The 15,678-nt window shown below is 38.7% G+C and overlaps 1 protein-coding gene across 2 annotated transcripts in view; it reads left to right on the top strand.

Moving 5' to 3' along the window:
* The window catches only part of PIEZO2 (piezo type mechanosensitive ion channel component 2), a 447,149-nt gene that overhangs the window by 397,408 nt on the left and 34,063 nt on the right, over positions 1–15,678 (top strand). For both annotated transcript variants that reach the window (XM_055324440.1, XM_055324441.1), the window contains 4 exons: positions 352–466; positions 4,086–4,145; positions 8,013–8,179; positions 9,123–9,289. In XM_055324440.1, the coding sequence (XP_055180415.1) occupies positions 352–466; positions 4,086–4,145; positions 8,013–8,179; positions 9,123–9,289 (509 nt within the window). The remainder of the gene's footprint in view (positions 1–351; positions 467–4,085; positions 4,146–8,012; positions 8,180–9,122; positions 9,290–15,678) is intronic.

The raw sequence follows: 15,678 nt of genomic DNA, 5'->3' as shown, positions 1-15,678 counted from the left end.
CCCAGCATATCCTATTGTGTGTGATACAAAAGAATCAGAAACTCTCACAAAGTGGTGGTAGTACACAGGGACTTGGGAAGAATGGCGGTTACCCAAAGTATCTCATGATTGTGATACCAAATGAAATGTATTCCTACAATGTCTGTTTTCATATTTTATTTCATGATAGTGGAAATAGCACAGGTCAACTCAGAATATTGAGGGATATGGGAGCAGGAGATTTAGTTTGTGCTGGGAGAAAAAAAATATATATATATGTATTTCCAAAAGTCAGGAAGTTTGGTGTTGGTTCCTTTTCTTTTAATTCAAATTATTACAAAGCCAGAAAATAACTGAACTTCCCCCCTTCAGTTTGTTTATCAAGCCTGGATCACTGACCCTAAAACAGCACTGCGACAGAGACGCAAAGAGAAAAAAAAGTCTGCAAAAGAAGAACAGAAAAGAAGAAGAAAAGGATCTGGGGAGGGTGAGTGTTGTGTGAATGCAGAGTCCAGCCAGCACTCACTGTTTGTGTGGCCCTGGAATACAGTAGGGAGCTACAAAGGACAGAAGCTTTGCAGGAATGCCATTCTCATATTCTAAGGAGTGCACAGAGTTCTACTTGTCCATCACTGCTCATATCTGACCCTTAGAATAAATAAAAACATGAATTTAAGTTAAGATACATTTTATAGAATGAAAAAGAGAGGAGCAAAATAAATCCAAAGAAAGTAGAAGGAAAAAATTAATTTTTAAGCAGATGTTAAGTCACAGAAAAGAAATACAAGACAAGATCTACCATTAAGTGAAAAGTTGATTCTTAGAAAAAAAATTTGGAAATTTTTTGGATAAACTTTTGTAAATTTGACTAAGAGGAAAAGGCAAAACACATGTAAACAGGATCAGAAGCCAAAAATGGAACATAACCACGAATACCATATTCAGCATATTTGAAAATATACAATAGGAAGACATTTCCGAAAATAGCAAAAATTCCAAGCTACAACTAAACACCAAAATCAAGGTGACAGTGTGAAAGGGGGGCACTCAGAAAAAATATTTTCATTATTTATATGAGACTAAAGATTAGTATTCTAGATATACTAAGAACTTCTAAAAAGTAGTAAAAGAAAAAATTAACCCAATGTATGAATAGATATGAAAAATAATTCACAGATCAGGAAACAGAAATAGCCAAAAGAATCTCAGCTTCACTACTAATACAAGAAACACAACCAATACTCGGACGTACTACTGTTTTCCTTGTTTGTTTTTTTATCTCAGATTGGCAAAACCCCAAACATTTGTTAAAATCACTGTTTAGAGCTAGTGGGAAGATAGGTGTCTGTATGAGTTATAACTCATACAACACTATACATGGAGTAGTAAAGTAGTGCATTCACTTTGAAGAGCAATGTGCTAATATCTACAAAAAATGTTAAATGTCCATATCCTACTACAGATCAGTCCTACTTCAAGCTGTGTGACTTAACCTGAAGCAATATTTGCACATGTGCACAAAGACGCATGTCCAAGAATATTTATCAAACATTTGTTAATAATAAAAACTTGGAATTCCATTCAGTAGTTTAAAAAGCGAGATGGATCATAGTTGATCCTAGAACAATGTGGGGGTTGGGGCACTGACCCCCACAGAGTCAAAAATCTTGTATGACTTTTGACACACCCAAAAGTTAACTACTAGTAGCCTATTGTTGACCAGAAGACTTATCAATAGCATAAACAGTCGATTAATACATATTTTGTCTGTTACATGTATTATATATTGTATTCTAACAATAAAGTAAGCTAGAGAAAAAATGTGATCAAGAAAATCATAAGGAAGACAAAATGCATTTGCAGAACTGTACTGTATTTATAAAAAAATAATTCACATATAAATGGACTTGCACTGTGCAAGTGCAATGGTTGAAACCTGTGCTGACCTTGAACTTGACATAATGTTAAATGAAAAGTATTATGTTGCAAATGGCATGCACATTATAAAACCATTTATGAAACAACAGAAGCCAGTGTTCCTCAAGACAGTATTTTGCATTTTTAATAGGTGAATATAATACTGCATAAATGCAAGAGAAAGACCAAGAAGAATACTTAGCAATTAATAACAGTGGTTACTTCTGGGAGAGGAATAGGAATCTCTTCTGTGGAGAGACTGAGATTAAGTGGTATGATTTTAGGGAACTTTAGGTTTAGCTGTTATATTTTGATTCTTTACAAAGAAAATCTATGCAGATTTTTTTGTGAAATTAAAAATGTATTGAAAAATCAGAGAAAAGGAAGCATAATTACTAATGGAACTCTAACTACAAACTCTCTCTCCTCTTTGCCCATTCTGCTCCCTGCTATCTCCTGGTAGCTTTAATTTTATTTTACTTTATTGGTTTAAAAGACAAAATGAAGACGCAGCCAAAGTAACAAGTCAAGCAGTCAAGAAGTAGATGTGACAATCTGCCATGGAAACACATCCCGGCAGGTGCCACATCCTCACAATGTGGGGTGTTCATTTCCACTCCTTACTCATGTGTTCCGTAAATGTGTGCAGGCACCGTTTCTTCTGTTTATTTTCAAAAATGAGTGCATGCTATGTAAATCAGTCCGGTACATTCATTAGCATTGTGTTATGAACATTTCTCCAATTAAGTATTTATAAAACTATATCATCCTTTTTTAATGACTGCAAAATAATCTACAATATGGATATGCATAATTTATTCAACTATTCCATCACTAATGGACATTGCTTGCTTTCAAATTTTTGCCACAACGAACAATGCTATCATAGTTAACCTTGCACAAAAATGCATACAGGCATGCATATACATGTGTGTATATTTAAATGCATAGCTAAAAGTCAGGAAGAACACAGACTTTCCGCAGAATAGATTATCAAAAGTGGGATTTCTGAGTAAGGACATGTGACCTTTTTTACTTTAATATATGTTTTCCCAAAGGGTTTTATAAATGTACATTCCTACGTGTAAGGTACAGGAGTGTCCATTTCCCTACAGCCTAATCTTACAGAATGTTATTTTTTGTATTGTTTGTTTTTCTTAGAGATGACAGATGGCTTTTATTTTCATTTGAATTTCCCTAACTAATGAGACTGAGCATTTTTTATTTCCTATTTTCATGGTATTCTGTACTTCCAAATCTAAGATTTAAACATTTTTATCATTTTCCAAAATATTATTCCGTTGGGTTGTTTGTCCTTACTGACTTAGGGAATATTTATATATTAGAGATATTATCCTTTCCTCGTGTGTTACAAGTATTTTTCCCCATTTAGTGCTTATTTTTTATTTAGTTTATAGCATATGTTATATAAACAATTCTTTTTTTCTGACATCAAAGAGGTCTCAATTTCTTTTTGCAGTTTCAGGATTTCCATGTTGCTAAAGAAAATCTTTCCCCCACATATTATGCAAATGTTTTCCTTTATTTCTTCACAGTATTATTTATATTTTGAATTTTTATTATTTTGTGAAGTAGAAGTCTAATTTGTTTACTTTTACATAGATAGGCAACTATGCTATCCTTGTTTATTAGATTATCCTCCCTTTTTCTAGTGAACCTAAATGCTGCTTTTGTCAATATTAAGCTCCCATTTATTCTTTGGTATGTTTCTGGATTCTGAACTCTGATCCACTATCCTACTGTCTAGTTCTGGGCCAATGTCATCTGTTTTTTAGTTCAGTAGCTGGAGAGTTAGTTTTAATATTTAGTGTTGCAAATTCCCCCCACTAGCACCCTTTTACTCCAAACTTGTACTTGCTGTCCTCAGACATTTGTTCTTAATGTCTAAGAACAAATTTTAGAATGTTCTAAAATTATTTGACTAGCCCTAAAAATGGTTTAGCCAGTGGATTATAGTTTACTTATTCCTAGTTATACATGATTCTTACTCTGGAGTGGAGTAAAGGGAATCTGAGAGCTATGGATTCTTACAACTTTTTCCTGAGAGCTCTTAAATTAGGCAGATATTCTAAATTTAATTGCAAAATTAATTTACTCCAGAAGAGTAGTGCTGACATTTAATTTCCCCTAAAATGATCTAACTCATGTTTATTGGACACACTGGGCAGGTCCTGTGGAGTGGGAAGACCGAGAGGATGAACCAATCAAAAAGAAATCCGACGGACCAGGTAACCAAAGACAAATATGAACTGGGGGGAATTTGAAAATGTTGCTTTCCCAGAAGGTATGTCATGGGAGGCTGCCTAAAAATAATTAATCAAAAACTATTTCTGGACTATGGCTAAATAATCAGTGTCCCTTGAAATCTCATCTTTAGTAAAATTTCAAAGTGACTCCTTAAAGTAGATTTGACCTTTACACTGTTGGATTGAATGTTGGATTAGAGTCAGTTTATAAACCATTTTATCCAAATATCTATGAGAGAGGATTTTGGGGAGCAAATTATAAATGTCCCATGGAAGCCACCAATATAAAAGCACAAAAAATATTGGCAATCAATTTTAAAGGACATAGAAAGAAGGAGTTAAATCAGAGGTAAGTACAGTTGGGGAAATGAGATGATTCTAGAAGTTTAGGCCAAAGTCTTCACTTGATGAAGTGGTATTCCCAGTGAGTTTGCTCAGGATTCTACAGCTACTAAGTGAAAGAGTCAGAGACTGAATCCATATCTTCTAACTCCTAGCTCAGTCATGGTGTCATTTGGGCTTCATAGGATGTGAGTGGTGGAGGGAAATTTCTCCATGAAGGAAAAAAAAAAAGGCAAGACAAAAGCGTCCAAATGAAATGAACTCAAATGTCTCTCTAATTCCATAAACATATCATTTCCTCCATGTCATAGGGCTGGAACTCCTGTGTACATACATTTATTTATCAGCAGGCAAGATTTTCAGGCGCACTTATTCTGGACATGAATACTTCCAAGGATGCCATCTGCTGGCCCAAAATGAGACTAACACTGCCTACGACATTGTTCTTAAACCTGAACCCCCATTTCCAGATTATTTGACTCACACATATGTGGAGAACACCAGATGTTCTATTATTGCTGCAAAGTTACATACAGTAATAGTAGCTAACACTTTGGATCACACATCTTTACCGGGCACTTTTCAAAGAGCTTTAGACATATTAACCGTTTACCTCAAAATCCCTCTCCCTCATTTAACAGATAAGAAACTGAGGCAGAAAAAGATTAGCTGACTTTTCCAAGTCTACACAACCGCTAAGAGGCAGAGTTAGGATTTGAACCCAAAAAGTCTAAATTCAGAGTATGTGACTTTAACCATGATGCCTTCTTACTGACTCTGGCGAAAAAATAAATAAAAATTTAAAATGCAATTTCCACATGTTAGTTTGTGGTCACTCAGGTTAATAAAGTGTGTGTTATTCATGTCTCCAACACAGCAATTTTAGTTTTACCTTCAGGACCAGCCTTGGCAAAACTGTAAAATAATCATATGTATCATTACTACCTCCCAGGCAATAATTGTGTATATGAGAAAAAAATTGTCAAAAATTGTCAAGTTTATCGATAGGTGTAATTCCCAAGTCCTTCAGCCTCTAGGGCTCAGACCTTCTTTTTATGTCAAACCAATCAGCTAAAGATTCTGTCCAAAGAACTGTGGGATATACGAACTTTGGCTCAGATTAAACCCCAAACAGGAGCTGGGGGGAGAAGGCAGCAGCAATATAGATGCCCATGGCTGCCTTTGGCTCAGAATTGCTCTTCTGTGGAATCTGCAGGACCTCCCTCCATGCAGCATCATGTAGCAGCTGGTCCCTTCCTGGGCTGCTTTGTTCAACAGAAGATGCTCTCATTTCCTTACTTCCTAAAGTACACCTCATGGAAGACTGTTAGGTGTGATGGCATTTTACAGAGGCTTTGGGGAATAGCAGGGGTGGATGAGGCAGTGACAGCAGAGTCAGGAAGCAACTTCAAGGGGAAAGTCAGTGATCACTGTTCCTGCCTCAGTGAGTCTCTCCCTAGCTGGTGCCTCTGGGGCTTGGCTCATTAGATCATTCCCACTTTCTTTCCCAGGTACCAGCTGACAACTCCAAGATTCCTGTTCCTTCAGTAGGTAGAACTGTTCAACTCTTCTTTGTCTCTATCTTGTCCACCTGGACTCTGTCCTGAGGCCACCCTGTTCATAGATAAACTTCCCTTCAGTGCTTCTCCTGTTGAAAAAAGCAAACCTTTCCCCAAGAGAAACTCTGCCTTCCTCCTAGGCAATCCAATTCACAAATAACATTTTTCCCCTATTACAAAGTCAAATTCAGAGTCAGACTGTGGTCTATAGAAAGAGAGAGGATTAGCGGTGAGCAGGGGTGATTCATGCCAATGTCACATCTGATTGCACTGGATTTAGTGTAGGCAACTATACAACCTTCAGGCCAAATCCCACCTGCTGTTTTTTATGGCTTGTTAGCTAAGGATGATTTTTACACTTTTCTATGGTTGAAAAAAATCAAAAGAATCATGACATATGAAAATTATAAAATTCAAACTTCACGAATAAAGTTTTATTGGAAACCCAGCTGTGCCCATTCATAGACATTGTCTATAGCTGCTTGCACGCACACCACACTAGAAAAGATGAAGAGTTGTAGTAGGGACAGTATGGTCTGCAAGCCAAAGATATTTATTGTCAGATCGCATCTACAAAAAGTTTGATGAGCCCTGCCTAAGACCATAGAGGCTTATGCCCTTTTCTGCATGCTATACTCAATTCCAAACTATAATCATTAATCATAAATCATTAAGATTTTACTATGACACTTGAATCTGTTTTCTTTTCCTTTATTTTCTTCTTCCTTCCTTTCTTTTTTTTTTTTCAGTTGGGAGAAGGTTGAAGGGTACAAGCTGTTTTTCTTGATGGTGGTAGAGGTGTTTTAGGTTTTCATTAGTAAACACTTAAGGCAGTTTTTAATTCATTGTGATGTTTGCTAAGTATTCACTTTACCGCAGTGTTGGAAATCACAAACAAAACATAATCTTTGAAATGCCAAGTTAAAAAAATTCACGTGGATCAAAATTTGGTGGCCCAGCTTGAAGGATTCCTTGTGTACCAGATGAGAAACCATTGGCTTATGGGAATGGATGAGTCAAACAGGCAGTTAAGACACCATCTTAAAAAAAAAAAAAAAAGACACCATCTTCCCTCTTTTATTTCAATTCTGACCTCAAATAAGTTAGGTCACAGTTGGAACCTCCTCAAATCTTAATGATCATCAGGGAGCTCCTGTGGAATTCTCTGAGGGCACAAGGAAGGCACATGTGCTGCACCCAGATGATGTCACAGACACGGTGGCAATCTGAGCTGAGCTTACCATGCTGGGCAGCTTGGCCAGGCTCCTCACATCACAGTGGCAGACAGAGGAGGGAACCCAAGTGCATCAGGAATCTTACAGCATCTGTTGGTTGTACAGGAGTGATCCCATGTGCAGAATTTGGAGAAGCTCAATATAATGAAATAGAATGATGGAGATAATTTAGTAGTATCTGAGCCCTTTTACATAATAAGCTGGAACGTGTTTTAACTGAAATGCAGCTGCAGTGACAAGCATCAAAAGTCTTACTGAATCAATAGAATTGTTTCCAACAATAATCATTACTTAAGAAAAGAAGAACTTTATTTAAATAGCATTAAAGGACCCAGTTTCCTGGATAGATAGACTGTTTCTGTCCCTGTGTCATCAAGAGAAACGTCTTTGAGTGCAATCTCTACTTTTTATCAAACCTATTATCTGTAAATGCACCTATTCCAACTGCTGTTTTGACTACAGGATAAAAATTCTATCCCATTTGGGTTTTGATGCTGCCAGTGCATGTCTCGATAGACCCACCCATAGCTTCCTATACTGCCTGTCTTCCTTCATGCCCCCCATCATGCTGAGTGTCACGTGCATCACTCCGTACTAGGCATGCAGGTCTGAAGCCAGGTCTGCCTTTGGTAAAACATCGCTGTGCTACACAACAGCAAAATGGCTGATGGTATTTTGCTCCTTTGAAATCTTGTTGCTTTTCTTCTTCCTAGATAATATCATCAAGAGGATATTTAATATTTTGAAATTTACCTGGGTTCTGTTTCTGGCAACAGTGGATAGTTTCACAACTTGGCTTAACTCCATTTCAAGGGAGCATATTGATATATCTACAGTTCTGAGAATTGAAAGATGCATGCTGACCAGAGAAATTAAAAAGGTAACACTGTTGGTACAATTCTTTTTGCTTCTTCCCACATTATAAGGATTTTAAAAGTCAATGTCCAGGGCTCCAAATAGGATAACACAAAATCTGCAGTCTGTCTTTCAGACATAACCCTTCTGTTTTTCTGTATATTTAAATCTGCTCCATGCTCAGAATTAAAATAATCAGACACTACGTGCACATATGCACATGTGTGCGCACACATGCACACACAGTCCTGGGACAATGGCCAGTTTATTCATTCTGTTCCTTCCCCTCCCTAGTTTGCAAGTCCACAGGCTCCACTGTCTCGTGGATTATGTTGTTTAGTCTGGGAAGTGTGATCTGAAACTTTAAGATATATGCAGAGCAACAAAATATCACATACAGTTTATAGATAGTATTTAAAACTAATAGTTTGTTTCTGAAAAAGTTACTATCATTTAGCAAAATTACCTACATATAAGAAAGGGTTTGTTGAAAAGGTTTTATCTTATTTTTATTGAGATATAATACATAAAACATATTAGTTTCAGATGTATGATGTAATGATTTGATATTTGTATATATTTATTGTAAAATGATCACAGTTGATTTAACATCCACCAGCGCACATTGTTCCTGTTTGTTTTGTTTTGTTTTTTCTTGTGATGGGAACTATTAAGTTCTAGTCTTTTAGAAACTTTCAAAAATGCAGTACAGTTACCATGCTGTCCATGACATCCCCAGGACTTATGGCCTTTTGAACATCTTCGCCCATAACCAAGAAGGGATTTCTTGTGAGCCTTACCCAGTGATATTGGGAGCCATTAATTCAATGAGTTAAAATCAATCCCCACCTTGACTAGCTTTGTAATCTTCGCACAAGGTGTGTGTGCCGATGAGAGTTACCGGTATTGAGAAATGCCAGGTGGCCACACCGGCAAATAAGAACTGTGGCGCTGTCTCCCCTCCACAGGGCAACGTCCCCACTCGGGAGAGCATCCACATGTACTACCAGAACCACATCATGAACCTTTCCAGAGAGTCTGGACTGGACACCATTAACGACCGTCCTGGTGCAGCTTCCGGTGCACAGACAGCCCACAGGATGGATAGCTTAGATTCACATGACAGTATCTCCAGGTATTTCACGTTCTAAACAGTGGGTTTGCTTTTGACAAAGGTAAAAGAGGTGGACTTCAGCAATATGAGAAATGAATGTCTGAGGCAACAGTTAATCAGAAACTGACATGGATCCCCACCCCCCTCAGCCTACCTGCCTGCGTGCAGCAAAGCAAAAAGAATCCTGTCCTCCCCTTGACTGAGCCAGGTACAATCAGGTATCAATAATAGGCTACTAGAGGGGTGCCTAGTGGCTCAATTGGTTAAGTGTCCCACTCTTGACCTCACCTCAAGTCTGGATCTCAGGGCCGTGAGTTTGAACCCCATGAGTTTGAGCTCTACACCAAGTGTGGAGCCTACTTAAAAAAAAAAAAAAAAAAAAACATATTAGAAACACCTGTATGACTCACAAGCATAGGACAGAGACTTCCAAGCTGGAGGCAAGTAAGAATGAGTGAGCCTTTCCAATCACAAAGTGACTGTGTCAACGGCTGTATCTTTAATTCCTCTGAAAAAATGCTGCCCCGCAGAGTATTTTCTTTACTAGAATCTTCTACCATCTGTTGCTATCTTTGATCTTGTCCTTTCAGAATTGTTACTTTGTGATCCATAATAAAAATTCAAGAAGGGAGTCTATCAGCTTTCATCTTCTCTGGCCTGTGGGATCACATGCATAGTCTCACTACAGGAGCCCTGTACTCACCACGGGCCAGCGTGACAGAGTGTACATGGGCTACCTCACTGTATCCTCAAAAGCCCCAGATGCATGTTATCATCCCCATTTCACAGAACATGAAGTTCAGTTACAGAGAGATTAAGTCACTTACCCAAAGCCACACAGCTAGGAAGTATTTTAAAAGAAGAGCCACGAACAATCCAAAACCACATGGTTCGGCTCAGAGCCCGGTCTCTCAACCACTAAGGTATGCAGCCCCTCATGGCCTTTTCCTGCACTCCAGGCCAACTTTGAGAACTGATGTGCCTTTCTTACTACCTACCCCAGTTGAGCCTTCCCATTCTCTCCCTCAATTTTCTAGACAGCTGCTGCCGATTGCACGGAGCTAGCTTCTGAGTTAAAGCTGAAGTCCTGTGTTTGGAGGAGGCTGACATGCCTAGGATGATTAGCTAGATGGGATGAGTCACACCTGGTATACATCGTTATAGGGCAGGAACATCACCACTGAGGACTTTTGTTGCTTTTATTAAACATGTTTAAAAGTACATGCTAGACCCTGAACTTGATTTTGAGATAGACACATGAAGGTACATCATCTCTAAGTAGTGTGAGTCTGGGAAGAAATACCTACCCATAGGACTCTCCCCAGAACCCTGAGTTGGGGGATCCCTGGGTGCCGCAGCGGTTTGGCACCTGCCTTTGGCCCAGGCCGCGATCCTGGAGACCCGGGATCGAATCCCACATCGGGCTCCCGTGCATGGAGCCTGCTTCTCCCTCTGCCTGTGTCTGCCTCTCTCTCTGTGTGTGACTATCATTAAAAAAAAAAAAAAAAAAAAAGAACCTTGGGTTGGGATGCCTGCCTTGGGAAGGGCCACAGGCACGCCAGGCATCCCTGCTGTCTTAGAAGCCCTGCTGTCTTAGAAGCCCCTGGAGAGCCCCTGGAGAGATGCAGGTCTTTAGAGGCCTGTTGGAATATCTGTCCTCCACAGACTGAATATATTACAGGACAAGATAGGAGAAGGAACTGAGACTATTTTATTGATACCAAATCAAAAACAGACAACTACAAGTTGAAATTGCGACCAGAATGGGGAGAGGTGGGTAAGAAAAAGTTTTACCTTGAAGAGCTCTGTTTAGCTGTTGCTGCATTGCTATATTTGAGCTTCTCCAATTGTACCTGTAGTCTTGCTACCCAATAATTACCTATTGATGCGGATCTATATTTATTGGTATGGAAAGATATTCATTGCATTGAATGAAGATTTAAAATAGAATGTATACCAAAACTTCATTTTTATTTGTGAAAAAAAAACCTGCATTCATGTATTGATTTAAATGTGATTTTTAAAAAGATTTTGTTTATTTATTAATGAGAGACAGAGAGAGAGAGAGGCAGAGACACAAGCAGAGGGAGAAGCAGGCTCCATGCAGGGAGCCCGATGTGGGACTCGATCCCAGGTCTCCAGGATCAGGCCCTGGACTGAAGGCGGCGCTAAACCGCTGAGCCACCCAGGCTACCCTAAATGTGATTTTTGTACTAGATAAAATTCTGCTTGGATATATCCCTGCCCTCTACTTTCCCCCAAAATAGGGATGGATTCTTTTAAATCAGGGAAAATCAAAGGCATTATATTTTCCCTTTAATTTGGGAATAATCTTTGCTCATTTGTCAGCTCCAAAAAAAAAAAAAAAACAGACATATTTCTGCTATCGTAGATTTCTGTGAGAAGAGACACTTAGGACAGAAATTCTTTTAAGACTTTCAAGGTCAAAACATTTATTTACTAATTGAGATCCTGTTCAAAGTGTTTTTAATATCTAGAATAAGATAAGCGACTAGTAGAACAGTGGGCATGCTAATAAAAGTTTCTCATTCTCTTTACACCCAAACATAAATACATTTCTTATCAGTAATTCCAAAACCACTACCAATAGCAAAGTTACAAAGTGAAAATCTAGCGTCCTTTTATTGACAAGTACTGACGGCGCCCCCTTGTGTGTCTTCCTGAAAATGCCCCACAATCTGCATTTTTGAAAGGGGAGCTTCATTCTCTTTGGACAGACTCCACTGAGATGAAAAAATCATTACAGTTTGCATTTTATTTTTACTTTTTGCAAATCATAAATAACTGTCCTATTTGAAAGCTGCCAACTTTTTAAATTTGTCCTTATTGCAACAATTTTCTCTATATGTAGATCAGTAATTTAAACAAAATTATTTTCTCTTTGAATTCATTTTTATGCAAAAACTGAAAATCCATTTTTATCCACATTCTACCAAGGCTCATACATATACCAAGTTACTTCATGATAGCTCTTCCCTTAAAAATAAATAGAGACCGCATGACCATATGTGCAAGTGTGTCAGCAGGAAGGCAGAGGGAGACAAGATTTGTCTATACGGGGAAAAAAATGTGTCAAAATGTAGTGAATATCCAAGATGCTGATAGATGCTGCCTCCTAGTTACTGGGGTAAATGAAGGTCAGGGGATCACAGAGTTTCCAAACCTACCCACTTTATAACCTTTTCATGATCAAACAACTGGTTTTCAGAAAGAGGAAGATAATGGTAGGAGGAGAAAAATGCTGAGATATTCTAACATCCAAAGGGGAAAAGTGCAAATAAGTACAAATTTTTCCCATAAATTTTAAAGAATTTCACAGACCTCCTGACCTGGCTTGAGAATAGCTGCTCAAGAGTCAAGCTCTGAATCAAACAAATAAAAGAGAGTATTAGAGAGTGAATTGAAAATAAGTTGTCCATAATATAAACATAATTGATTCCTGTATTAGTAACTTTTAACTACATAACACTGACAACATGCCTGATCAAGAAATTAATTTAATAGTATAAGTCATAACCTAAGAGGGATAAAAGAAGAAGAGGAAGACTGATTAAAATAAAATCAGTAACTGCCTTTAAATCGGACCCAAGATTACAAATATAAAACCACACCCATGATCAAAAACCTGAGACAGGAGTTATTTAAATCCATTGATGGCTTCTTCACAAAACCTGTTAAAATACCCCCCAAATTTAGAAGTGGTCAATCAATCAATGAATTTACTAGTAGAAAACCAGGACCTTTAAAATTAGTTCCTAATGTATCTTTTATTTCTTATTTCAACCCAAAGAAAAGAGAGACATGATAGGGTTCATTATGTCATTAATAAATGAATCATCATGCTGGCTCTTTCTAAATGGCTGAGCTCCACTTCCAGTTTTCTGCTTTAGGAAACTATCAAACCTGCAGACAAAATCTGTCTATATTAAAGCCTACAGGAAGCCACAATCTAGCAGATTGCTAGAAAGGTAGGAATCTTCCCAAGGAGGAATTCAGAGTGTGGAAGTTCACTTGGAGACACCTGTGTTACTAAGCAGGGTCTAGCACCATCCCCAGTGGGGCCACACACACTCAGTGTGGCCCCGTCCCCTATGCAGGGGACCTAGCCTGGGTGGAGCTGTCCCAAAGGCCACGCTCTGCTCTGGCATCCACGTCACTGTTTTCACCCTGGGGCTTACTGCAGATGGGATTGGGATGAGACTTTGTATTCCCTCTGACTTATTGCAAAAATCACTCTTTCCTTCAAATCCAGCTGTAAAAATGGCACTTATTTTAATGGTTGTTTTATGAAATCAGGTATCATCTACATTCCCAGAAAACAAATTATTTAAATTGTTGTGAGAAACATTAGATGACATTCTAAGGAGCATTCCTAGATATGAAGGGAGTGGTTATCACTTGAAATATGTCACCTAAGAGGCTGCATGTGCCCCAGGGTGGCTCAAAGTGTGGGCTGATCCGTGCGGTGATAGCACCTGTCCCTTCAGGCTTGTCATCTGGGCCTGTTATCAGAAAGCTCCTCATCTTCCTTTCCACTTTTCAAACTGCCCAGGATTGGATGATAAATTGGTGACATTCCATATGACCCAAGTGGGTGGGATGGTGTGGAGTGTGAGGGCAAGCTGCTGTGACAGTGGACTCAGACATTAACAAGATAAGTCACACTTAAGGGTTAGAACAGTGGTCCCCACACAGAAAATCTGAGCAGGGCCGCAGGGGACAGTACACAGTATCTTTTTGCCTGTAAATCCCTAAAAGGCTGTAGGAGTGTACCTCTAAGAATAGGAAATTAAATACAGAAGTTCCCCTGTCTTATAAAAGAGAAAATGGAGTTAATAGATCTATAAACTTAGGGTCAAACATTTCTACTGAAACAGCTTCATCAAATATGCAATTATATCTATAGTTATTTTCATCATATTACAACCTCTTCTGATTCTTTAAAAAAAAATTAAGACTTAAGAGCAGGGAATTAATTTATCTAAACCTCAATGACCTGTTAACGTCAATGTAGGGACTCAAGCCCAGGCCTCCCTGCACTTGGCCTTTTTGCGTTTCTACTTTACCTTGTCCTCATTGTCTCATTCTGTCAAGGATTTGATGATATCTAAAGGAGGTAGGGCCTTTTAAAAAAAATCAGTCTCTATGTCCTTATTAGAGACCATTTGGTTGCTCACCTGCTCACGTCTCTCATCGCTACCTCTGTCTCGACCACATGCACAGCATGTGACAACGCACAGCAGGATGGCTCCACAGAGCACTCCTGGAACCTGAAAAGCCCTTTAACTGGTTCCATGAGTAAATGACCCAAATGTCCCTACTTCCTAAACCCTGGAAGCTGTTACTTCCTGCATGGTTTCCATTCTGCCTCACAGTCACTAACTGAGCACACCTGCCCAACTTGCACACTGTAGACCTCATTTGCTCATGGGATGATGTTCAGCCAGGAAATCAGTCATCCTGTATCACAAAGGCCCGTTCTCATGGATCAGCCAGGTCATTGATGCTCACGGTAGAAGATTCTTATTCTAGTAGCCTCCTTCATAGGCTCTTTGGGGTGTTTGTCTTCCTTTGGGTTAAACTCTATGCCAGTCCTGAAATTATGCCTACAAATGCCTCTCCTCTAGTAGCTGATGCAGTCCTCAACCCTGAGTCAGCCACCATTCCCTCCCCAATCATTGGTCCATGGGGTAACAAGACATGAGGATTTTAGCCAGTGGGTTCTCGTCCTAATAACATCTCTCAAGACCTAAAACATGATCCAGAAGAAAAAACTCATTAGGCAAAATGAAAAGTTAACAGACAAAATGATCCTGCCATTGCTAGACTTCATCTGTTGTTTCCTTTGTACCATTTTTTTTTATTTTTTGATGTTGGTTTATATCCAGTTGCATATCAAACCAGCATCTTTTCTACATGCAAGGCATCTAGTTTGGCTTAACTGAATACCACTCAGAAAGTGGAGTGGACAATTCAGTTCATTGTGGTCATTTCTGAGGTTCCCTCTCTCATTTCGGAGACTGTTATTTTTTTTTAATTGAAATGTTCTATATACATTTTATATAAGCGGATATTCTTGCTTCAACAATTTGCTTACAAAACACTTTCAATGAACTCAGGATCGGAAGCTCCAACTAAAACGTATTTTCTTTAATTAAAAAAAAAAAGCTCAGTTACAAAGTTCTAAAGTATGAATTCTGCTCTGCGTAAGAAATGGTGGGACTTGTAATTATTCTCTTTCCCTGTCCCACCCAGAGAGGGACAATTCATGATTTATCACCAGCCAATATTTTTTTACAAATCGGGGACTGCTATGTTTTATTGTTGGCCAAACAGGTCCTTTCCCAGCCTCGAGCCCTGTGGTGGTTCTCGTGGTCAGTAACATTGGT

Source organism: Nyctereutes procyonoides, unplaced genomic scaffold (genome assembly GCF_905146905.1).
Source record: "Nyctereutes procyonoides isolate TBG_1078 unplaced genomic scaffold, NYPRO_anot_genome, whole genome shotgun sequence".
Lineage (NCBI taxonomy): Eukaryota > Metazoa > Chordata > Mammalia > Carnivora > Canidae > Nyctereutes > Nyctereutes procyonoides.
Note: the sequence above shows the minus strand (reverse complement) of the source record. Positions and strands in the feature narration are given on the sequence as shown.